The sequence below is a fragment of the Ixodes scapularis genome, unplaced genomic scaffold (assembly GCF_016920785.2).
Source record: "Ixodes scapularis isolate PalLabHiFi unplaced genomic scaffold, ASM1692078v2 PGA_scaffold4__175_contigs__length_147842914, whole genome shotgun sequence".
NCBI lineage: Eukaryota > Metazoa > Arthropoda > Arachnida > Ixodida > Ixodidae > Ixodes > Ixodes scapularis.
Genome location: NW_024609879.1, coordinates 85,145,209 through 85,163,419, shown reverse-complemented (window position 1 = coordinate 85,163,419; position 18,211 = coordinate 85,145,209). Strand labels below are relative to the sequence as shown.

General features: G+C 45.6%; 1 protein-coding gene across 1 annotated transcript in view; it reads left to right on the top strand.

Annotated features, from left to right (window-relative positions):
- LOC8044060 (neuropeptides capa receptor) overlaps positions 1-7,797 on the top strand; it is a 78,398-nt gene extending 70,601 nt beyond the window's left edge. Inside the window, exons 4-5 of the mRNA XM_042293619.1 lie at positions 3,208-3,339; positions 7,334-7,797. Of these exons, the coding sequence (XP_042149553.1) occupies positions 3,208-3,339; positions 7,334-7,797 (596 nt within the window). The remainder of the gene's footprint in view (positions 1-3,207; positions 3,340-7,333) is intronic.
- The last annotated feature ends 10,414 nt before the right edge of the window (positions 7,798-18,211 follow it).

The following is an 18,211-nucleotide window of genomic DNA, read 5'->3' as shown; positions in this document are numbered from 1 at the left end:
TTCTCAACAAAGCTTTATTTCCACGCGCAAAACGTTTTGTTTCATATTCTTCTGTCGAAACAGGCTCTTCGTACAGTATTTGGTTGCGTTAGCATCTATATCTTTTTTTAGAGTAATTTAAAAGAGCGGAATTTTTTGCGTATTCAGCGCACTTCAGGAAGTGCATATAACGAGAAAACCAATTTATTTTACAGTATAATCAGATTACGTGGCTACTCCCTTCTTCATACCAATTGGAGGCTTATCGCGGAAACATGATGTACATCAGGAGAAAATGATATTTGCGGTAATAAAAGGGTAAACGCATATCTAGAAAAATTTACTCGAGGATTTTTAGTTTTTTGTTTCTTTTTGTTCCCTATAATTGAAGTTTATTCGGTAAAATAATTGAACTCGATTGGTATTTGCATTTTTCACTCATATCCAGCGTGCTCTCTCGACACTCAATTCCCTATCATATATTTTCCTAACGGACGGAGCAAGCTCACCCACACCAGTAAATAAACGATTCGAAGATCCGTTTATCTGCTCCGACAGACCGTATGATCTCACTTAAACCACGTGACATGACTTCAAGTCACGCCTATGGCACTAAGACACGGCACTGCGCTCCACGAAAGAAAAAAAAATTCTTCGCCTAGTAGGTAGTATTTATGGGATACCATAGATTAGTTCGTTTCTTCACTCCGACCACGGCCATCGCTACAATCTTGGGGAGCCAATCAAGTCAAGCATCACTCAAAGTGTATATGCGGAGAGAAAGTCGTCTGCTTCTTAAACAGGAGTGGCGGTGACGTCAGAACAACGCCGAGCTCTGATTGGCTGATAGAAAAAAATAGTGTGTAGACCTCAATGCAAGATGCCTTAAAGTCTACGCACTATTTTTTTTTTCAAACAGCCAATAAGAACTTGGCGTCGTTCTGACGTCACCGCAACTCCTGCGCAAGAAGCAGGCGTACTCTACAAATAGTATATGCTGGCTACTGGCTCCCAAAAAGGCTTGTGCAGCATGCATTTCGCATCGCCGGGACAACCAGGACTATTGTTTTTTTCAGACGGGTAGTGAGAGCTCGTACTGACCATACACTGTGAGCAGCGCGATCAAATATGGCGCCCATTTAATACCACCGTATGCACTTTTGTGGGGTGTTTCGCTTCTCCTCTTTATGTAGGCTTCCATTTTCATCTCAATTTGATACCAAACGGCTGCTTTTCTAGCGTGAAGTTCAACTAAACTCTAGCCTTCGAGGAAAATGTGTTGAAATCCGTGTTAATTTCGCTCGTATTTTCTCTTAATTTTTCATCATCCCCTCGTTCTCTTCCCAAGAATAGCTGGTTCCTCTTACTCCGTGAGAAAGATTAGCGGTCGAGGTCTAACTTCGGTGCCTCGACCGCGTCTCTGGTCGCTGCGTCGACTACATTTTTATTTAATTCATTCGCTTTCCCCCTGCTGATGCCACATCCGGAAAACGCTTCAGACGGTGATAGAAACCGCGGCTGATACCGACTAAATTGTAGCTTGTCCTGCAGCCTGCCAGCCAATAAAAAAAGTTTCGCAGCAGTTGTTACGCCGTAGTCAGTGTCGAATGATCTCCAGATGTAGACAACCTTGACATGGCATTTGGCTGGTGATATAGTTACGAAATTGCAGAGGGGAAGCAAATTGACCTAGAAAGGCGGAGGGACTCTCTCACGATGTGTACGAGGCCGTACTTGCCCTATCGGAAAAACCAGCATGAAAATCAAACTGGCCAAGCTGGTAACTAAGCTGGTCAATCTGGTCAATGTGGTAATCAAACTGGTTTAACTGGAAATCAAGCTGGCTTAAGCTGGGCAAGGTAGAATTTAAGCTGGTCAGTCTGGTTTAAGTAAAAAACAGCATGGACTAACTAGAATCTGGTTTTATATTCAATCTGGTGTAGATAGGAGCCAGTCTGGTCCTAACTGGTCAAACTGGTTTTCCATGGAGCCAATGTGGTCAAGCTGGGAGACAAGGTGGTTATGCTGGGAGACAAGCTGGTGAATCTGGTCGAACTAATAATCGCGGTGGTCAAGCTGGTCATGCTGGGAGCGCGGACGCCAAGGTCGGCTAGAGATAGCCGAACTGGCATTGCTGGGAGCGCGCGCCAAGGTCGGCTTAGGATAGAGCGAGACCACTTCCTGTTCTTTGTCCTCTCGTTTTTGGTAGACGACAGGGCGCGTCAGGCGCACTGCAAGCTACCTTTGTGTGTGAGAAAAGAGAGAGAAAGAGTGGTAAGAACGGAGAATTTTAGGACACGTTTGGCTATCTTAGGCAGTTTTCGAAGGGACGGCTGTGTGCGCGTTGTTTGGAGACTAGTTGAACGACGATGCAAGCGAAGTGGGTTTTGAGGAGACAGCGAGCGGCACTCCGTTCGGTGCGGGAAGATGTCGGACGCCCCGACTGAGGCGTCACTTCGTGTCTTCGAACGTGTTTGTGCTCGTGAATGACGGTGGTGCCGAGGAGTATCGCCAATGCCATCCAAACCACACGGATTTCCTCGCCTCTGCCGACCACGCAAGTTGCCGCTTCGCCCCCATCACTGGCGGTACCCAGGTTCGCTGCTCTCATCCGAGTAGGTTTTTCTTTAGCTATTGCCTGTTTTTGGCGTGTGTCTAGTATTTTTCGTGTTGAAAGATAAACAATATGGTTTTATTAACATTGTTGGCTTTGCACTGAGAACCACTATCTGTGCGCCGGTTAGTACTGTGTCAGCGCCGAGGGTATGTAGCATCTGAGTTCATGTGAGGCGGCCGCAAGTACGAAAATAATAAATTGGATGAGTTGGCTTTTCTGAAGAGCTTGGCTTGTTTATCCTGTGTATTAAACAGGTTAAACTGGTTGGGAAGTCCACCAGCATGACCAGTATAACTAGCATGACCAGCATGCCAAACTGGGCATGCTGGGGCAATAACCCAGCTTGAAGCTGGGACCAGATCAACCACTATGACCAGCATGCCAAACTGGGCATGCTGGGGCAATAACCCAGCTTGAAGCTGGGACCAGATCAACCAGCATGACCAGCATGCCAAGCAGGGCATGCTGGGGCGATAACCCAGCTTGAAGCTGGGACCAGCTTAAGCTGGTTTTTTCAATAGGGATGGACAATACAGAATGTTTGTTTTCACTCCTGCCCCTAAAGGACAAGTCAAAGAGATATACAGCTGATGGGCTTTCATTCACCGCAGTGGCTGTGGTCATCGCCTTCTTCGTGTGCTGGGCTCCCTTCCACACCCAGCGCCTTCTCGTGGTCTACGTAAACCCGAGCCAGTGGACCCGAGGGCTTCGGACGCTCAACGAGGTGCTCTACTACACCGCTGGTAAGAGACTTCGAACGGAAAGCGAAATAGATCAGCGTAAATAAATTATGCCTACAGTCGCGGATGTTATGAAAATGCCCAGGCGAGGGCATGGCTTAGAAGGCCTGCCTGCTCCACGATCTATCAGAAGAAGGCTGAGCACATAACGAGGATTCAGGGGCTATTCAGTTGTGGTCGTCACACACCCCGCTTGACCAGTAGTCATTGACTTAAAGGCATAGTAGAATAAAATTTCGGCGCATATTTCTTGGTCTATTCGTGTTTAAGGGAGCATTATCACATAGGACACACAAATTTCTTGCTAATAAAAACACGAAAAGAAAGTTTAAGAATTAAACGATAAGCAAAGAGCACCTGGTGGATGTCGTTAAAACCTCGTTTGAAATTCCCGTCTAGGAACCTTGACAGGTAGTGACGATGTCTGTCTCGCCTATGCATGCCTTGAACCTGATGTCATTCCGCCAGCTCTCCGGCCACCACGAGAGAAATCACCGGGACTCTCTTTTGTGTCCCAGCCTCCAGGCGTCGCTATTGTCCCTTTACGAGATTATAGAATATTAACACGTCACTCAAAATTCGTACAAAAGCAGCTTTGGGGTTAGATGCGGTGGCCGATCGCTGGCGTGCTTCGACCGCTTTGGTGGCTGGAACGGCTATGACATATCGTCCAGCCAGCAGCCAGCGGAGAGTACGCGTACTCTCCGCTGGCTGCTCTCCAAGCGTTTGTAAGAGTGTCCCGTTTATAACGAAAAATACAGCCACCAGGCTCAAAATACAAACTTACGATTGTCATTTACGGATATTGGGGATCATATTCAGCCTATTTCTGGACACGACCTCTATATTTCAAATTTAGTTTAAGTATCTCTACTCGTTGTCTCTGGGGGATACGCGGCAATCAACAAAACTTGTCCCCTTCCACTGGTATACATTCGCCGTCAGCCCCGTGGCGAACTGTTTTTTGTGTCGATCGCTCGCCGTGATCTTCAAATATGCTAATCCTTTAAAAGTCGACCATCGCGGAGGAAGCAACTGGGGTCTCTGAAACAGAATCCAAAGGGAAACCACGTTATCCCCCCGAGTACGTCACTCGAAAGGCGACGTGGAGATGTTGAGATGCACTTCGACCTTCGATTTGTTTCATTATTTTGAAATAAAAACTAGCGCTCGCAAGAAAATACGGTTTTTTATTCTTCGTTCCATAGGCGACACAGATTAATTTCCGCAGTTAATTGTCCCAAGTCCGAAAATCGTTGCGCCCCCCCCCCCCCCCCCCCCCCCCTCTTTAACAAGACCCAGAGGACACACTGGCGCCATCTATTGGATAGCAGTGGAAACTTGGTGGTCCGGCATATTTTCTATTTTTCTCGCGCATCATCCTTTTCTTCTTGGCTCGAAACACTTTTTTCAACGTTATAAACGAGCATTTCTCATTAGTATTACACACAGTTGACATCGGAAATCTCGCAAAACCTTCGCTTTCGTGAAATGCAGTTTCAGGGTCACCGCATAGATGGCGCCAGCGTGCCAGTGTGTTCTCTCACTAAGAAATTTTAAGGGGCTTCAAGGCACTCGGGTCTAAGGAGTTGCAAGTGCGTGAACGGGCCTTAGAGGGGCCCTGCAATCATATTTAAGCGTCCACCTTTTTTGCGGTTTCCACGTCTTTTGGGGTTTGGGCAAGCCAGCGGGCACGGAGAGAGTAACTAAATGCCAGTGCGTCATATTTTAACCGGACGACGCGGAAACCTCCTCCACCGACGAGGGCGACCCGCGGTACCGAAAGCGCTCAAAATGTGACGTCCTTGGTCCTGGGCTTACTACTGGTCAGAGCCGCTAAAAGCTTCTTTTTAGTCGAAATACAAAATATTAGTGGCGCCGAACCGTTTCAATTATTTATAAAAGTAGTTTTTGTTCATTATTTTAGATCAAAAAAGAAACGAATGCAGTTCATAAAGTGCAGAAACAAGAAATGACCCGTCGACATACCCGCCACCAAGCGATGGAAAAAGCGGCGCATACTAGAAAGGAATAGTGGGATCAGGCGCCGACACGGAAAGGTCCCGGATGTACGCGGCGGCGCTGCGGTCGTTTGGGCAGGAGGATCCGACCGGCTCCGGGCGTTGCGAAGGCCTTCGGCGAGAAGCTTAGTCTTGCGGTTTGGTCGTTTCGCGGTATGGCAGCGCAAAGTAGCTCCCATTCTGAACTGATCTTTACCCCGTGTTTGCTGTCGTTTGTGGCCAATGAAGTGTCATGCCGAATTAGTATTTAATCGCGCAGCAAATGCAATGATAGCCGTTCTGGCTGCCCGCTGCATACAGCCTATCCAGAACACGCTTCAATGGCGCCCTCTCGCGCCGTCGACTCGGAGTGCGGCAGCCGCGAGCGCTCGATGAGCTCACTACTTCTCCTCTAGTTCACGGCCACTCTCAAGCAACCAAGGACGTCACGAGGGAGGTTATTTTTTGCTTGTTTTTGTAATTTTAATTTGCCTATAGCTTTTAGAATAAAGGGAATTTCGAGAACAGAAAAGTTTCAATAAGTTACTACGTTCAGTGCGCTCAGGTTCGGTGCAAACTAAAAATTAGTAAAAAAGTCATTGCAGGGCCCCTTTAAGCGATTTAGCGAGCGACGAGACGAGCGGCGACGACAAGCGACGAGAGTCAGCGACAAGCGACGGAGATTTCTCACTGTCGCTCGTCGCGTCGCTCGTCGCGTCGCTCGGATTTTGAATTTCTAGAAAATGTAGCTCATCGCCTTGCTCGCTTGCTCCCGTCGCTTTCATGAGGTTTGTCTCGTCGCTCGCGAGATCGCTTGCATACGGTTTATACTTTAAGCGCCGAATATGAAGGCGTTCCGAGACAAAAGGCAAAATCGAGCGTGACTGAAGCCATCAATTCGGCAGTCTAAGCGATCTGCTTTTTTTTTTTTTATAATGTTTTTGCGGGGTTAATGTCAATAAGGCGAATTTTGTTTATTTCACCGAACACCACTATACTATCGGTGTTGATTCAGCAATTGTTCGCCGTCTAAGTGGGGAGTAACGAACAAAATTCAACAGTTGCTGAAATGCCACTCGTCCACACAATAGTATCGATGATATCTCAGCTGTCTTTCGTTAGATAGCACTGACGGCCGGTCTTCGGGGCCACGCGCTCGCACTGGTCTTTCTCATATCGTCCGCGACTGTTCCTAGGGTCATGGTGCTTAACATGTTTTCGTGTTTGCGTCTTGCCATGTCTAAACGCTCACCAACGTAGAATTAACGTGTAACCAGCTATTTCTGATTATTATTACGATAACAAATGAAAACCGACGACTACTGGAATTATTGAACTTACATCAAGGCGTTCCGAAGAAAGCCTATCTTCGTTTATGGGCGTTACGATATTTAAATAGGCACAGCTTCGACAGCATCAGATAGGCAACACAACGCTCAAAATAAATTATGGATTTCTTACTATCTCATAGCTCCGAAAAATTTGCTATCACATTTAAAAACGCTCGGGAACCAATTGTGAGGTAACGACGATTGTTGCAATTTGCCACACAGACTTTCTAAAACAATTTATGGCAATAGTAAAAAAATGGTAGCCGAGGTTGGTTATGAATCATGTTTTTATTACGTATGTGATATTTCCAAGTTAGTTGTTAAAATATTTAAAAAAAAGTAATAAAACAAATACGGCAGCGAATTTTGCATGACAACTACGCGGTGATAAGGAGGATATCGTGATAGCGAAATCAATTTGCACGAAATAACGGCTACCTTTGCTACTGTCACTGCCTTCGATGGTACTTTCACTTCCCGTGCACCATTTTAGGACGAGAAATGCCGAAGCACGGTCAGAGACAGCAAGCTCGCGCTGATGATGGGACTGCAAATAAAATAAAATAAAATATCTCCCTGACGCTGTGACGGCGACCGTGTTGGTTCCTATTTCTCTTTTTTTATTTTTATTGAATGCTTACTGACTTCTTGTTTACGTTTCTCCAGGCTGCCTGTACTACTTCAGCGCCACCATCAACCCAATCTTGTACTCCCTCATGTCCGTCAAGTACCGGGAGGCCTTCCGTGACGCTCTGTGTACCCTGTCGAAGACTAAGCAACGGCTCTCGGCCGCAGACTTCGATCAGGCCGCCACGGTCGTGGTCGTCGGCGCAGGTCCTCACCTCCTCGATGACTCACGGGTCGCCAAGCTCGGTCCTTACAGTGTTCTCCCACAACAAGACGCAGACACAGTCCCACCGGTCACCGAGGCGCCCACCATGAAGTATCTCATCATCCAGGCCGTGCTCGGGGTTAAGCCTAACGTGGCCGCCGTGTCGTCTTGCGTCACCAAGGAAGCAGACGACGTGGTTTCTTACGGAGAAGAAAAGAATGCGAACGAAGTCGTGAGAATCTCGAATGAAAACAGCGCCTGCTCCGACGTAAAGAGAGAGGGAGAAACCGCCGTTTAAGTGGTTTGTGACTTCAAATCGCCGTGGTCCTGGCGTGTGACTCTGTGAGAAGGAACGGTGTGATGTAAGCGGACATGTCTTCTTACTTTCGGCTTCTTCACCCCGCGTGTTCGGCAGCTCGGCTACATGTGCTGGGCCTATCTAATCCCCAGTGACATTAATCTTTCTGGGTCTTATATATATATATATATATATATATATATATATATATATATATATAGAGAGAGAGAGAGAGAGAGGGAACAAAGAAAGAAAACATTCATCAAAAAAGTGGTTGAGTGATGTCATCTTGACTTACTCCTTAATATGCGTATTGATGAGCCTACCACCTCTGCAAGGCTCAGACATCCGACGAGATTAACATGGCCAATTGTCTACTACGAATGGTCATGCGCGATGTACCAAAAGGGTACCTGCTACTGAGAAACTCGTGGGAAGTTAACCCTATTTCAACCGTCCGTTAATTGAACAACTTGTGGCTTCGACATCTTTTGGTAAGGGAGTAGCGCTATTCAGTAGAACCGTAAGTGGACCATTCTAACCATACTGGTGCGACGAATTACTGACATAAATAAAAAAAAAATATTAGCTGAAAGCGAAGCTTGCTCATAAGTGAATCGTACAGTGATACAATGCGTGAAACTCCGACAGTAAAATCGTATAAAGCGGGTAACAGGTGAAGGGTGAAACTGGGAAATGCGCGCCGCTCACCGCTCGCTGCTAGACGTACCAGCATAAGCGCACCACGCAACATTTTCTGTACCGACCAAATCTGAGCGCGCGGCACCGAAGGAATGCCAGCACCGGTAGCTATGGAAACTGTCGCGCCGCAGTTTCTATTTTTATCGCTCATGTGTCCCCATCCTTAACTTTCGAAACTTCTCAAAGAATTGAGAACAATTTCGGGTTAGTTGGTAAAAAATATATAAACAAATATTTTATTTGAGAATGCAGTCGATTGGACAGGTAGACATGTATGCAAGCATCTAATATAATAGTTAGCGTTTGCGCGAGAGATTCTTTCCTTGAGCTTAGTGCTCTATATATTCCATAACAAAAAAAAAGATAAAAATAATTCGTATGCAAAACGCGTGATCAAGAAAGCTCAAATTTAATTCGATGCGAGCTAAAAGAGACCTCAGATAAAACTTTTAAATTCTCGCATTACGATCTACGCCTAAGTTGAGTTACCTGTTCAAGTGCTTCGCGAGTGTTTCTACCCAAAAACTGCATTTTTTACAATAGTATTTTCTTTCTCTATAGAAGTTTCTCTTTACCACGTAGTTAAAAATACTTCAAACTAAATCAAACATAAAAGTAAAAAAATATTTTCCCAAAGAAGGCAAAGAAACCCCAGCATGCCACGACTACCAGTACCTCATGCATAAGTTTAGTCCAGGAGACTAACCTATCATGACATTTGTTGGTCACCTGTTAGTCACGTGATCCAGCAGTGCTAGAACTGTCCGCAACGTTACAAAGGTGCCCTATGAGAGGCTTTGAGACATGACACCTTCCAACGAGACCACCTCGTGAAGCACAAACACTGGACGTGTCTAGAGTGCCCGAACTCGAACTAGCCTCGAATGAGAAGTATCCCTCGAAGGGACTGTTGCTGTGTGAATCAACAAAATGGGGTTTTCGACCGAAATGTGTTCACTGCCAAAAAAGAACAATGGAAAATCACAATCTGTTGTCTCGTCCGTCCCTGTGAATACGTTTGAATTCTGTTTGTGCACACAGTAGTTAGAGACCTCATAGTCACACCTGTATTCCATGGTTAATCTCTTCCGTTTGTTTGTTCCTACGCTCCGCCTGACCTACGATGAACTACGGTCAAATCTAGGGGCTGCTAGATCCAATACCTGGCCAGTTAGAAACCACGTGATATGCTGCTGCGACGGGCGCTAACAGTACATAGCTTTGACGGCAGTTTACCGTAGCGATAGGTGGAGCATAGTAAGGTTTAAAAGATATCTATACAAAGTGATTGCGTGATACGATAGTTAGCATAAAGCGCGCGTAAAATGAGCTACCAACTTTCCACAATTCCTGCGCTAATGTCGGCATTTGTTGCAAAATAAAAGCCGTAAAAGTATTTCATAAAACATTTACTCCGCTTTGAAATACAGAGGTCGGAACTCTTAGACATCTGTGCCAAGACGAGACGTTTAGCGTCGAAGTTACCTGTTTCTACGCTTACGATATTAGGCTATATTGATGCCGGCTGATGCAACCCTTAACGTGTTTGTGGCACATTCTATGAAGTCATTTGAAACAATTAGTTAATCTTGTAGAAGAACTACTGCTGAACTTGCGAGCATTTTGTCGCTCGCGAGTGAAAACACAAAGTATGTTATTGTAAGAGATCTCGACCCCGTTTGTATTTATTGGAAAGTGCATTGACATTGTACCAGCCGGGTTCGGTAATGCGTGTAATAAAAACAAATGAGCTGACAATAAAGTTTCGTTGTTATCGTTTAAAGACACTTTTCCTCACCTTGTCCTGGATGACTACTCTAAAGCTATGACAGTGTTTTACAAGGTGTCCAATGATTCATTATGAGACTTAAGGACCAATCTAAATTGTCCGAAGTGAAGAACGCCAAAACACATAAGGGTCGGCCCTCATAAACTATAAGGCGATTTCATGAAACTCCTTTTTTTTCTTTAAAAGCCGCGCTGCTCCATTTTGATGAACAGCGTCCGCCAGTTTTGCCTTTTTGTTATGGGCAGACGGCTAGCTGTTGGCGTCGTTTTCGGTGTTGGTGAAACGCTGAGGCATGGCGAATGGCTCCGTCGACGACAGAACTCAGTAAGTACGATTCGGAACGTATTTGGCCCGCATAAAGTCAAGCTTAGTCGAATCTGTTTCTTTTCGGAGCTGCCCCGGTGGCATCTACCGGGGCCGTTTTGGCCTCCAATATGGCGTATTTTCGATCACTGGCTCCTCTTCAGTCCAAAAATATGTATGGAAAATTGCTAGACTATCGTGAATCATAGGTGAAACGTTCCAAGATAAAAAAAAACGTTTATATCATCGTTTAGCAGCCCGTTTCGTCTCCATCAGATTCATCAGATAATGTAACGCGTGGCATGTGTACATTTGAAATGATAAACCTGGTGAACTTCCAGAATTTTCTGACCCACTCCTCCTCTCTCTCCTCACCTACCTCTCCGCCTCATTCCACCCCCGGTCACATGACCTCCCCGTTAACCAATCAGCGTCGAGCACCTCGCTCTTCCTTTCCCACCCGTCAACCAATCAGTTTCGAGCCTCACGGTCACGCTCTTATCCAGGTTTCACGTTTGGGCTCGAACGCCAGATAATGCTTCTATGTGTCGCCGACTACTCCGGGAGCGGTAGTCGATGACGACGTAAAAAAAACTCGACCGAGCTGGACAACACTATAACTCCTCGCATATGAAGACATACGGCGAAAGCTCGTCAACGTGGAGTAAAACGAGATTTGTAGCTTCAGAAGGTCGAAATTCCTGCAAAATGTCGTCCGTAAAGCTATCGCTTGAAAGGGGCGATGCAACGATTTTTGTACTTTGCGCAAATACCGCTTAGAACGAATCCCTGACGCTAATCATCTATGCAAACACGCGGTCGTTTTTCACCACAGGTAATAGAAGATGCAGAAGAAAAAAAATCAAAGAAAAACGTGCAGCGTTCACCTCCTCAACTCGCCGCCAGAACAAGCAGCTACGTGATCTGGAGCCGATTATATGCCACCAATGTTGATCCTAACCACGCGCTGGGGTTGGCAAAACACAGGACACGCGCTGAGTTCCAGACATTGTTATTGTTTGGCTATTGTCGTCAACGCAGTGACTAGACAAGGGCAATGGCACGGGCCGAATGTTTGTCGAGCTATTGATTATCACGAGCCCAAATCGAGTGCTCATACGATTCTCGGATTCAATATATAAGCCGCATTGAAATATTGTCATTGGGGAATACTGCGATGCTCCAGCTACGTCATCAAGTTTCGCGAAGGAGAGATTGAAAGGAAACGCTCGCTTTTGTCCTTGAGATTACACCGCAACAAAGAAATTTCTTGGTCAGTGGCGTTGCGTGCGAGTATACGTGTGTTCCCCTAGCGCCAGTTAGCTCTTGTAAAGTAAAATACTTTCCAACAAAATAACGACGCACCGTCCCTTTCAAAGCGCAAGTGTTGCACAAAATCCGTCCAGTGTTCAATTACCCTCTAAAGCAGTGCCTTTACGGATACTACGTCGTGCATGCCGTTTCTCTATAGTGATCTTATGTAATACTAGTCACGTGTTTGTGTCACATAAAAAAATATAACAAACACTGACTATTTTGATGATTACTTAATAAATTAGAGCCCATGATCGCCGTATCGCACACGGTGGCTGCTGGAGAAAAAAAAAAGAAGAAAAAAGAGTCGGGGTTTTGAGGCAAAGCGCTGGCCTACGAATTCCCAGATGGCGGCTCCGAATCCCACTTTGTGCTATCACTGACTAACCCGATCGCACACCCAATCACACTGCGTTTATTGTACGTGATTGGTTTAGCCGGTGACGTTGCTCGATTGGCGTCCTCCAGATGGTAGTGTTGGGTGCGCTTGGACTTGACGTAAAGTGGACCATGCACTCCAAACAATGCCTGCGCGTCTATACTTACCCGCCGAACACTCAAAGAGCCCATCTCTGCAATCTACGAAATCATCTCAGCGAGTGATGAGGCGGAACATCCGATTAAACCTCAAAATGAAGTTACGCAATGCAAATCATCATGCTTGCATTGCGTAATACCACAGCGGAGACTTACTTTCTAAACAAATGTTCCGCTTCATAATTCGTTGAGTTGACTTCGTAGATCGCAGAGATCGGCTTTTTTAGTGTTTTGCGCGTAAGTAAACGTGCGGGGATTTTAAGAGTCTAAGGTCGTAACTCACAATCCCCAAAATATTTTACAACTAGTATTTAGTTGTTTATTGGCTACATCAGTCGTGTCTTCGGTTCCGTTGAAATCGGCGATTTAGAGATCCGAATGTCAACCTACCTTTACATGAGTGTCGCATTACGACCTCCGGACCTACGTTTTTACATGGTAGGGTAGGCTGTTTCTGTGGGACGTGATATCTCGCCAAACTCGGCCTGTTGTACGCGACTAAATTATTTAGTATAAATGTCGCGTTAGTCATTTCAGGAACATAACTGTTTCTATATACAAAAGACAGTGTTCGCTGCGGAAAAGGTGATCCAAATTATTCCATAGACTTAAAGGGACCACGAAATTATTATTTTTTGTTTAATTTCCGTTAAATAATGCTACTCAGAATCACTGCCTAACGTCAATAACCCAAAAAAAACTTGCCTTCTTTTCATGTTTTTATGCAATGGCGGTTGGCAATTCTATTCGACAAAATATGAGCATCGGTCATTCGCTCAACCCGGAGCCAGAACAAGCCGCCACGAGGCCCGGTGTTTATCTTATGCCGCCGACGTTAATCGTAGCCACGCGCTAAGGTCGGCAAAGTAAAAAAAAAAAAAAATAAAAAAATAAAAAACCCGCGCTGTGCTCCGGGCATTGTTAGAGTTCGGCTATTCTAATCATCGCACTGGTTGGACACGAGCCACTGCCGGGGTGTCCGCCGACGCATTCACTGTTACGAGCCCCTGTCGAGTGCTCGCGCAGTTCTCGCGTCCATTCCGCGAGCCGCGCTCGACCGTCGTTAGGCGGGCGGCTCCGATTCAACAATTACGTCGTCGAGCTACTCGAAGGCAAGACTGAAAGAAAGAGTCCCCTTTAATCCTGGCAATTTTACCACGACAAGAAAGCTTCGGAGTCAGTGGTTGTCTATGCGAGTGTACTCGGGCCAGACTAGGACCGGTACGCCTCTGCAAAGTCGCAAACATTCCAACCCGATATCGCTTCAGGACCCCTTTAAGTCGCAGTCCCGCTGCTCGCACGTCTATTCAAAAGACACGGAGTTTCTCCACAGACATGGTGGCAGAAATGTCTGCAGGACACGACTCGAGCAGTTTCGAAACATATCTGTATCATACATGCGCATGTTTCGTACATGCGCATGCTGCGAACGTGGCTGCGGGCAGTTGGTGAACGACCAGTGTCACAGGGGCTTCATACGAGGAAGCAACACGCTTCGGGCAATGACAGCAGACTGTCTTTTGTGCGACGTAGTAGCGGTATGACAGCAACCTTGGGTATGCGGTAACGGTACGCTTTAATCGTCATCGTATTTGATTGATAGAATTAACGTTAATTTGCCATTCGTTTCACGCTGTCCCACGTGATGTGACTTCACGCCGTAACCCGACACAATGACGTTGCCTGACCGCGTCGTACGATTAATCAGAGTGCCCAATTAAGAAAAGGCAAAAAGGTAATGAAAACCCACCATCCATCCAACGTGGCGATTCAGCGTACGACTGTTGGATCGATAGAATACAAATGTGGGTACCGACCGTTTGATTCTATATTTTTGCTTGTCAGTAATTTGTAAAGATAGAATCACGTCCCGTTGATATCAACTGCGTTTATACGGGTACCTCGCTCCATAGACAACATTTTCGGCGAGGAACTGAGGAAATACACGAATTTTTGTAGCATGGGTATGGACAAGTTATATTATAAACAATTCCTTCGTTTTTGTTCTCTTTTTTTTGGGGGGGGGAAGGGGGAGAGGGGTTGTAGCTTTTCAGATTAGGGAGTAACGCTTGAAAGCATTTCCCAGCAAATACAGCACAAAAACAAACTATCCGTATCATGCTCAGTCACCAAACACCAGCCGAAACACTTAAGGATGAGCCCGTTTTTTGACTGGCCTCAAACACACGAACCCATTACAAGTAGCCAGTAGAAGGAAACACCCGTAAATGTGACCATAATCGTATGTTGACGCTCAAAACAGCGTAACACTCACATCGTTCGAATTAAAACATCCACTTCACCACGGTGTACCGAGGAGATCCCCCCGCAAGTCGGGCGAAGGCTTCCCCACATCAAGACTCATTATGCGGGAAAGCCAAACCGTGCGTAGCATTTTCCTCCGCGACCCAGTTTGGTTAAGTTATAACCGCCGTAAAAGGCGCACTCGACACTAAACTTTTTCCGAGTTAGGCCACTTACAAGAAACGCATTAAGATTATACGAGGTAATAATGACACTGTCATAAACCTTTTGCGATGTCATCCCCTTTTTCGCTACGAACACGCTTTTAAACGCGGGAGTAACTCAGTCTCAGAAACGTCACGATGCATTTCGGGCCCAATTCATCAGCCAAATCGCAGTCAGTGTGTATCTAACAAAAAGGAAATGACGGATGGCCCATACGTTAGACATACAAAAAACAAAATCGCATCTATGGAGAGTAAATAGGAGACAAATATAACGGTTCGGGTGCGACTGACCTAGTTTCATCAGCGACAAACAATGCCTAGAGCGCAAAAGCCGTCGACTTTTCCTGGGAAACTAAGTATGTATGTTAAAGAGAAGAAAAAAAAAAAGCTTTGCTAAGAAGAAAACCTTAGTGAGCGTGGGAGGGAAGAAACAAATCTAGAGATTGAGACTCCGGGAGACGGACTGAACTCGACCATGTGTGCAAGCCGCGGAAAACAAAAAACGCACAAAGCAAAAGGGGCCACCCGCCCCCGACGTCAAGGAGCTCCAGTAATGCGCCGGAGAAAATGCCAGCCATCAAACGAATAGAAATGCGTTGGCGGCCGCCATAATGGTCATAAAGTCGCGATGCACAGCATCTATCCCAGATATGTGAGTCTCTGTTACCATAATGTAAAAGAAAAGCGAAAGAAAGAGAAAGCAAAAAATTGCCACCTCGGGATTCTTTTTTATTATTATTATTAATATTATTATTATTATTATTATTCGAAGGAAAGATTTTTTTTCTTCTAAAGGGAAGGATTTATGACTGAAGCTCAAACTGAAAGGAAGCTGCTGTAATCCGATTTGCCGGAGATAAACTGCCATCGCCATTTTTGGCCTGAGCTTTCTTCCCCGAATGCACGTAATTTTTGTTTTCTATTTCTTAAATTAGTGATCTTAAACTCTAAAAACGGACATTAAGAGTGTAAGATACAACCGGCAGTGCCATAAGGACTTCGTGATTCCGTGCGTTGACCTTCAATGAAAAAGCCGGAACTCAATTATTCCAGCTTATTTATTGATGAGTTCAGAAGCTTAAGGCTGCGGTCCCACGGCAGCCATCTTGAACAAGGCGTTAGTTCAACCAATAGATGGCGACACGCACCCGTGGGGTGGCCGAAACATTGGTTCACAGTGGGATGGCTCGAGCACCATCACGTTCCCCTCGTGGCCTTGCTCGCGCCGCTGCCAGCTGTGCTCAGCTAGCTCAAGTAGCGTGGCCCAGCAAACGGATGTATGCGAGAATATCAGGCTGGGTAAAAATTGTTCTCTGATATAGGGAGATGCGGCTCGGCGGTTGTAACGGGCTTTCGCAATAAATCTTACCAAAAAGGAATCAAATGTTGATTGACGTGTCAATATTCTATCAATGAAAATTTCCTCTGCTGGAATGCACGCTCAGTAGACTCAATCTTCCAACACACCAGTGGAAGCAAACGTCAAGGAAACTGCTTCCCGATTTACGGTACTTACCTCACCATTTTAATGACGTCTAAAAAAATGTCACGAAATATTATGTTCCACGGGGTCCGGAAGATATTGTAAAGGTTGTTACATGAGAGGGGGGGGGGGGGGTTCCCAGAAAACAAACGCCGTTGCAATATTTTCGGAAGTACCGGCACACATAATGTTGTAAGTACAGCTTAGGAGGAATATGATGAAAACCATCAGAAGAAATAGGAAGACGTTTATTTGCAATGATGACGCTATGAATGAACGGCGCTTAGCGACGGCAAGTTATGAGCGTTCGGGAATTTATAAGCTCACGTGATGGCTAACTATGGACATGCGTTTTTGTCGGGAGATGGCGTTGCGGTGATGACCTGATATCGGACGACTCGTGGCAGACGAACAAGCAAGTTTCTTCTCAGCGAATGATAAGTGTCCAGTGTCAAACACAACACGCGGCTACCGACGTTGTCCACGTTTCGAACACTTACCGCTTTCGACAAAAGTCCTGGCACCTGGGCCAACTTTCTGGAAAGACTCGAAGTCTTCCTTGAGTCCAACGCCATCATGAACAGTAACTGAAAACGATCCACTATTCAACCTGCGGGTGGCGAAACGTATCCACATCTGCGGAGTCATGGGCGATGCGTACTCTAAGTGGCTCGAAGTTTACTCGATTCTTACCACGACGTCCAAACACGTTATTGACGTTCTACGGTCTCTTTTACCTACTTTTGCCCTACCGAAAATACCTTTCTCTGATAACGCGCCAAGTCTTGCTTCAAACAAAATAAACAAGTTTTTGAAGAAAAAAAAAAAACCGGCATCAGGCATCACATTAGTGCACCTTACCATCCTGCAACTAACGGGCATGCAGAACAGATGGTGTGCGAAACAAAAAAAAAGCCCTTTTGAAGCTTACGGAAGAAGCAGTTCAGTGAAGAATCGTCAGGTTGTTGTTCCAGCAGCACGTCACGGTCTGATCTTACACGATAAAAACACCCGCCGACGCAATATTCGGCGGACGAAGAGCCACACTCCTCGATCTCTTACGAACGAAGATCGAGAGATTCCCAGAACGGGAGTACTTGCAGTTTATTCGGTCGGACAACTCGTCTACGTAAGGAATTTCAGCGGAAGTCAAGCCTTCCATGTAAAACTTGAGTAGAAAAGGCTCTATGTTGGTTGACCAGAACGTGTCATCTCTCTGAATACGTTGAATATCAATGCCCTTGAGTGTAAATATAACTAAATCACAAAACTCCCTTTGTGTATTGTGTAACTGCCCTCGTATTTTATAGTAGAAGCTATGGTGGTGATTTGGACCTTTCACACCAGGCTCCTTTTACTTATTTTTCGCCTCATACTCCTTTGCGGTTTAAGTATGCTTCAAGAATCATTTGGAACGGGGACACTTTACGTCAACGAGGCCATTTGTTCCAAGTAGTCAATCAGGGAATGCTTCTAGAAATCCGTCCCTCCTATTAACGAATAAGCCGCACTTCTGCACAGTGCAGTTTTCCTGTTCCAAGTACAGTTGTGAAACAGCATCCTCATTGATTCTACCATATTCTGTTGCGGGTGAAGAACGTCATTGGGTACACGATACTTTAAACAAGTCTGGCCCTGTACGTTGTGGTTCAACACCCACTAATGTCGTCGTCCTTATAGAGCATCATCATTTAATCATTACCTCGTCACCTCATATTGCTCTTCATCAACAGTAAGTACAATAGGCTACCGCCATATTACAATCCAAGAATTGAAAAATTGAGTCCTTCAGTCCTTCAACAAGTTTATTATTTA